This window comes from Oculina patagonica, chromosome 12, assembly GCF_052425735.1.
Source record: "Oculina patagonica isolate OP01 chromosome 12, crgOcupat, whole genome shotgun sequence".
NCBI lineage: Eukaryota > Metazoa > Cnidaria > Anthozoa > Scleractinia > Oculinidae > Oculina > Oculina patagonica.
In genome coordinates this window covers 5,846,461-5,853,155 of record NC_135769.1, presented here as the reverse complement: position 1 = coordinate 5,853,155, position 6,695 = coordinate 5,846,461, and the positions used below count along the sequence as shown (strand labels likewise).

The 6,695-nt window shown below is 37.2% G+C and overlaps 1 protein-coding gene across 1 annotated transcript; it reads left to right on the top strand.

The window, feature by feature from the left end:
• The first annotated feature begins 97 nt into the window (after positions 1-97).
• On the top strand, positions 98-6,695 carry LOC144631887 (vesicle transport protein GOT1B-like). Its single transcript, XM_078490473.1, has 5 exons — positions 98-246; positions 324-415; positions 1,820-1,998; positions 5,688-5,769; positions 6,403-6,695. The coding sequence occupies exons 1-5, from the start codon at positions 222-224 to the stop codon at positions 6,445-6,447; spliced, it is 423 nt and encodes a 140-aa protein (XP_078346599.1). The 5' UTR covers positions 98-221; the 3' UTR covers positions 6,448-6,695.

Below are 6,695 nucleotides of genomic sequence, written 5' to 3'. Positions count from 1 at the left end.
ACTAACGTGATATCGCGTGCCAGTATCCTTTATATTTTTAGGGGATAACCGCTGACAAAATCCTGCTGGCGCTTTTATTCGCCCGCGCGATTTTTGGTCAGCGGTGCCTTGTACGCATGCGCTGTTCAAAAATTTGACGTGGCTTTCCCGGCGAAGTCATATTTTTCATCGACAAATGAGTTGTAAAAGTTACAAAATTTTAAACTAAAAAACGTCCGAAAATGTTGCCGATAACAGATTATCAAAGTAAGAGGCTTCTTTTCCTTCCCACGCTGTCTTTTTAGTTGTTTTTCTAATGTTTTGTCGCGTTTTTTTATGAACAGAAATCGGCATTGGTGTGTCAGGCTTTGGAGTATTTTTTCTATTTCTCGGTGTACTGTTCTTTTTCGACAAAGGACTCTTAGCTATTGGAAATGTAAGTTGCTTTCATTTTCTTTCTTACAATTCTATAAAATCTGGTGGAAGCTGAGGGTCTAGATATTTAGGTGATTTCTTAAAAATTTAGTAATATTTAATCATGTACTATTGAACAAACTGTGAAAATCAAATTATCAATCACCTATTGATTGTACCACAGCTGTATAAATTCATAGTATAATTGTACTTTGTAAGAAAATATCTTGGGAATTGTAAATGCACAGGCATTTTACATAGCCTTAAACTCCCGATTTCTTAAAACCAATTTTTGTTGCTCTTTGAGGTTTAAGGGCCTGTTTACAAGCAGGTAGGGTAACCCTAGTGCTAGGGTTACCCTAGCGCTCCCACATTTCTTCTTTTTTTCATCGACGTGTTTACAAGGCAGCTAGGGTTACCCTAGCACTAGGGTAACCCTAGCGCCTTGTAAACACTCTGCTAGGGATAACTCGCCTACCCGGGACAACTTTATTTTGGCTCCAAGAAGCTAAATGTATGTTTAAAAATACCGACAAAAACAGCGAATTGTGACCAGGAAACATCGTGTTCATTCACAATTTGTCTTATTTTTGCACTGGAATGAAATTATTTTCGAATAACAGCTTCTTACGACAAAATTTTACAAGGTTAACTGAAGCATAACCGTAAGTTGACCCGGTTAGTAGGGTTACCCTACCTGTGAATTTTTGCTTATAAACCCGGGCTATCTTCTAACCCTCTTGCTAGGGTAACCCTAGCAAGAGGGTTACCCTACCTGCTTGTAAACAGGCCCTAAGAAATCAGGATTTCACTGTAATCCAAAAAGAAAACGGTGGGCTCCATCACTTCATGAATTTCATACTCAACCAATAGTTGTTCCTCCAACTGCAAATGTAATGTAGCGTGATGATGATCACGTCATCAGTGGTGGATCCAGACCTTGAACTAAGAGGGGGAGGGGGACTTTTCTGTGTACACCCAAAGCACTTTTAGCAGGGAAGTCATAAAAAAAGACTTTGACCAAAATTAGGGGGGGGGGGGAGCAGGCTCCCTGGGCCTCTCCCTTGATCCACCACTGGTCATTGTTTCCATATATCAAAGGGACCCTCAATAAAAACTATTCTAGAAGACCATTGTAGAAACAAACTATAACACCAACAGCAGCTCTTGTACTTCTTAAGCTGAATTGATCTTCAGAGTCAAGATGACTTCTGCATCAGTCACTAACAACAGTCCTTTTCAAAACTTTTCTCACATGAATGATCACACTTGATCAACTACTGATACTGTTGGAAACTATTTTACTAACACCAACAGCACAACAACAGGATTTCTCTGTACAAAAACTCTCTGTCGTTACCAAGTTATCAATTTTTGCAACAGGTTTAATTTTACACTTACATGTAATTTCTTTTTAATTTTGCAGATACTGTTTGTTGCTGGATTAGCATTGGTAATTGGATTAGAAAGAACTTTTAGATTTTTCTTTCAAAAACACAAGCTAAAGGGAAGCTCATGTTTTCTTGGAGGAGTATTAGTTGTTCTGTTTGGTTGGCCTCTTATAGGAATGATCATAGAAATTTATGGATTTGTACTTCTGTTTAGGTAAGTGTTGCTCATTTCCATTTTAAAATTTGTACTATTATTAGAAAAAGGTTAGTATAGAGTAAAGCATATCGCAGTAGTAAAGTAGACCAAGCAAGAAAAGTAAATTTGGTTAACGATAAGTGCTGTTTGACTTGATACACTTGGCTGGTTTTCACTAGCAACAGAGACAGAGTTGTAATCAGAGTCATAAGAGCTCACTGGTGAAAATAAAAAATCGGAATCGTAAGCAGAGTCATAAGCATGACAAAATCAAAGTAAAATCAAAATTGAAGTTGGAAGAATCGGAAATTTCCACACCTTTCAATTCCACTTATGTTGAAGTCGCAAGCTGAAGCAGTTCTAAGAACAAACCAATCACAATGCTCGTTCTCACGCCTTCCAAGTACATCCTTTCTGCTTGCAACTCTGACAATCTACCTTATTATAGGAAATTAACGCTTCATGAAATTAACGCGAATTTCAAAAATTCGCGCTTATTTAAGTCGTGTCAATATTTGTTAACATTAATTTCTGTTAAGTGGAGCGCTAATTTCCATGACCTTAATTTCCATTTTTTTGGAACCAATTTCTCGATACAGTCCAGACGTCTTGACACTTATGAAAAGACGTTATTTCATCAGGGTGGAAATCTGCCAGATCACTAAAACTGTGAAAAACGCTTGAGGCGCTCAGTTTCCTTTGTGTTAAAGTAAACTTGTTCCTGTTGTCTCAACAAGTCTTTTTTCCTTTGTGTTTGTCACGTTAATTTCCTTCATTTTGAAATGTTACCCCCTCTTTCGCGTTAATTTCCTTTATTGGGAAGTAATTTTTCCTTCAATTCGCGTTAATTTAAGTCGCGTTAATTTCAAATACTTTAATTACCACAAGCGTTAATTTCCTATAATAAGGTAGTTTTGACTAGATCATAAGTGGTGCAGTCATAAGTGGAATCTGAACTCTGCTTTTGCCTTTTTCAGTATGATTTTCACTAGATTGTCAGTAACACTCTGTGCTTCTGCTGACAACTCCGACTTTGACTCCATCCCCAGTAAAGACCAGCCTTAACGGGGCATTCACAGGGCTTGAAATTAAGAAAAAAACTAAGTCACCATTTTGCGACCAGTTACAAAAAGGTAGTCGCGAATGTGAAAATTTTAGTCGCAAATTATTTACAAAGCTATATGATTTTATTTTTTCAACAGCTTTTATTGCGCTTTTGTTAACTTAAATGATGCCTATAATCGATCGATCATGAATTACAATGCGTGCTGAAATCTTACTGTTACAGTAAGGATCACGGAAAAATATTTTTCAAATGCTCAATCCTTTTGAAAACTAAATTATATTCGTGGCCAACCTGAAAGATGGCCAACTTAATGAAAGGACAAGATCTTGGAACATCTCCAATGTAACACACAAAGCATTTTAGAAACAACCAGAAAATATGTCCATTCCCTCATCCATTAATTTTATTTAAACACTTCACCTTTGAGGCATTCCGTTAAGCTTTACCTATAGCTTTAAATGTGGGGTACAATTGAGCGAAAACAGTCAGAGTATCACTGTCAAATTCATTTAAAGATTTTGCCAGGAGCACATGAAAGAAACCAGCTAACAGCCATGTTTGTTTGCAAGCAGGAGCAGCCATATGCGCCAGCGCTACATATTTGTAAAGAAACCGCTGATTGAGCGAATTTTGTACGTAACGTTGAAGGTTAATTTGGCAGGATATTGTCCACACGTTTTCAAAGTTTCATAACAAGTAAGGCAAAAAACAATTAAAATTCTTATTTCTTCGTTAATTTTGGTGAAATCTAGTAGCAACCTGGTGACTGAAAAGAAATCTCTAGTCACAAAAGTAAAAAATTCAGTCGCAAATACAACCGTATTGCTCGCAATTTCAAGCCCTGATTCACCCATGAAGTATATACCTATGTTAGTATACCAGCTCTTGGCAAATCTTGAGTCATTGGGAATCTGCTGAATGTATTACCTATGGTACAAATTACTTTCAACACCTCATCCTGGCACACTTAGAACAGACACAATCACCATCATACCTGCACCTTCAACCCTCAAGTTTATTTTTTCCTTAGTGGCCATTTGGCCACCACTGCTCAAATTTGGTCGCCAGTGAGAAATTTTAGTCGCAAAATTAAGCTCACGCTTTCAACCATTCTTCTCAATTTTAGTCGCCAGGCTGGCGACTTCAGTTCCAATGTAGTCGCCAGCTCCAAAATTTAAGTCGCCATGGTGACTAAAATGGTCTTTACTTGGAGGGTTGACCTTACAAACATCTTATTTATGACCCATCTGCAACAAAACTGAAGAATGGTTGTTGGTTTGCCTAACAAATAAAATAAACTGATACCAACTGACAACAACTGATGAGTCACTGTTTATAAACTTTATACATGTATTGCTCTTGATATACACCAGGGGTTTCAACAACATTTAAGTTAAAGTAAGCAGCTGGTCTGAGTGACTGTTTGAAGAGTCTCCTTTAACTACTTCAATTTTGGGGGGAAAGTAGCAGACTTCTGCCAGGGCGTAAAATTAACTTTTTTCCCCAGTAGCCACTTGGCTCCTAAATATACCAAAATGGTAGCCAATTCCAAAAATTTGGTCACCATTTTTTTAAAAAAAAGAAATAAAACACTTCTCATTCTGTCATTTTACTAGATAGACCCTTTGAAATAAATTATTTTCATCACATTTGCATTTATTTCAATCTCGAATGGCTTTTTGTGCAAAAGAACTGGGAAGACTTTTGGTGACATTACATGAAGTACCAGAGAACACCGCTGACCGTATCAAAACGTGTCACGTATGCATCGAAGACTACACAATGTTTGACAGTCATTTGGCGATGTTTTTGACTTCATCTATGGATTTAAACATTTCGAGTTGAACCATTTTGCCTTGTAAACTTCAATACAATACAAAGAGCAAAGATAGAAAGCAAATTTATTGTGTGGCTGTTTGTGTGGCTAAGTCGAAACTAAAAAAGGAAGTTGTGGGCCCAAAATAACAATGCTCGATTGCAAACCATATCAGAGGTTTTCTTACAGTTTTGGACAGGTAAATAACCTTCAAAACTGATATATTTAGCTGAGATGTAAGATCTTTAGATGAAGCAAGAAGTTATTGTGTACTTTGCTCACCCTGTGCGCGATTTTTTTACGAGTTATGCAGTTTTTGATGAATGAAGCGATCCAATGCGATTTGAGGTCGATTGTGCGAATTGTAGTTGCCAATTTGGCGACCAACTTTCAGGATTTCGTCGCCAAAGTGAAAAATTTAGGCGCATTGGCACCTGTATTAGGCGCAATTTGACACCCTGTTCTCTGAGCAAGAAGAACAAAGTAGCCAATGCTTTCCATCAGCCAACAGTACTTATTGAAAGCAATGAGACACTAACAGAACAGCAACAACTTATTTTATTCCCTCTCAAACCAAAAAAAAATTTGACCCATACTGTCAATATGTAAATTCTTTGTAGTCCAATAAAGGACAGCATTTTTTAAGAGAAAGATACCCGTAAGAATCTTGGTTATAATCATGATGATTACTCTTAGCGCTAATTGCCAGAGGGTAAACCCCTCTAGTAATTTGTGGAATAAAATAACTACTCCTCCAGCTCCTCTCTTAGGCAACATTTTTTTAGTGAATTATTCTAAATAATATAGTTTTTATGCTATTTTCAGTGGCTTCTTTCCAGTTGTAATTAACTTTTTAAGAAGAGTACCAATCATTGGAAATATACTGAACTTTCCAGGAATTAGCCAAGTAAGTGAACAGATTCATGTATTCAATATTTTTGTTTGTTTGTTTTCTTTTTCACTTGATGACAACCATTGTAATGACATTTACAGTAGAAACCCAATACTTTGAGCCTCTTACAGAAAGGAGAAACACTGTTTGAGGCACTGTCCACACTTATCTGGATAAATTGGCATTTTTATCTGAAGACATTTTTCTATCATTTTCACCCTCTACACCCAATTGGTCTTTATGACTTACAGGGGGCGTAGGTGTTTTCAAAAGCTCTGTTTTCACTGTCAACAATACGCCACCCGTCTTTTACAAATTTCTCCACTCTGAAGAGTGTTTTCAAAAAGCTCTGTTTTGGGTGGCTTAAAGTGCCACTTTATTGTGGACAGAAGGCCAAAGCAGAGGGAAAAAACTGAGTTTCAAATTAATCTTGTGTGGACATGTTGTAATTCAGTAAGAGTTATCAATGTGAAATTGCAGCAAATTCAACAGAGTAGTTGGTCTACAAGGACCCCATCAATGCTAAAAATCAAGGCTACCGTTGGTACCAAAAAACTCTCGAGCATGATTGTGTCTACTTCAAAAAGTATTTACATGTATAATCTTCTTCCTTCCTTCTTTATTTATTTATTTACCTTTGATTTTCAGATAGTTGGAAGACTAGCAGGAGATGGTAGCAACTCCATGGTGTAAAACAATATCTCAGTATGAAGGGCAAGACAACTGCTGTTTGTTGCCGTGGGAAGGAATCGGTCCCCAACCTGAAGAGCTGTCCCAGGGGAACTGAGTTTTGCACCTGTATTTACTGAACATGTGCTTCTCCTTATTGGCACTGTTGTTCAACTTGTCATCTGTTACTTCAGTGCAAGAGACACTAACAGTGTGTAGGTCTACAACCATTTCAATCAAGATTCTACTCTTATTCATGCATTGTTTTATTT

Coding starts and splice junctions, on each gene's coding strand:
- LOC144631887 (XM_078490473.1), top strand. CDS start 222: ATGTTGCCGATAACAGATTATCAAA. Junction 247..323: donor GCCGATAACAGATTATCAAA/GTAAGAGGCTTC, acceptor TTTTATGAACAG/AAATCGGCATTGGTGTGTCA. Junction 416..1,819: donor GACTCTTAGCTATTGGAAAT/GTAAGTTGCTTT, acceptor TTAATTTTGCAG/ATACTGTTTGTTGCTGGATT.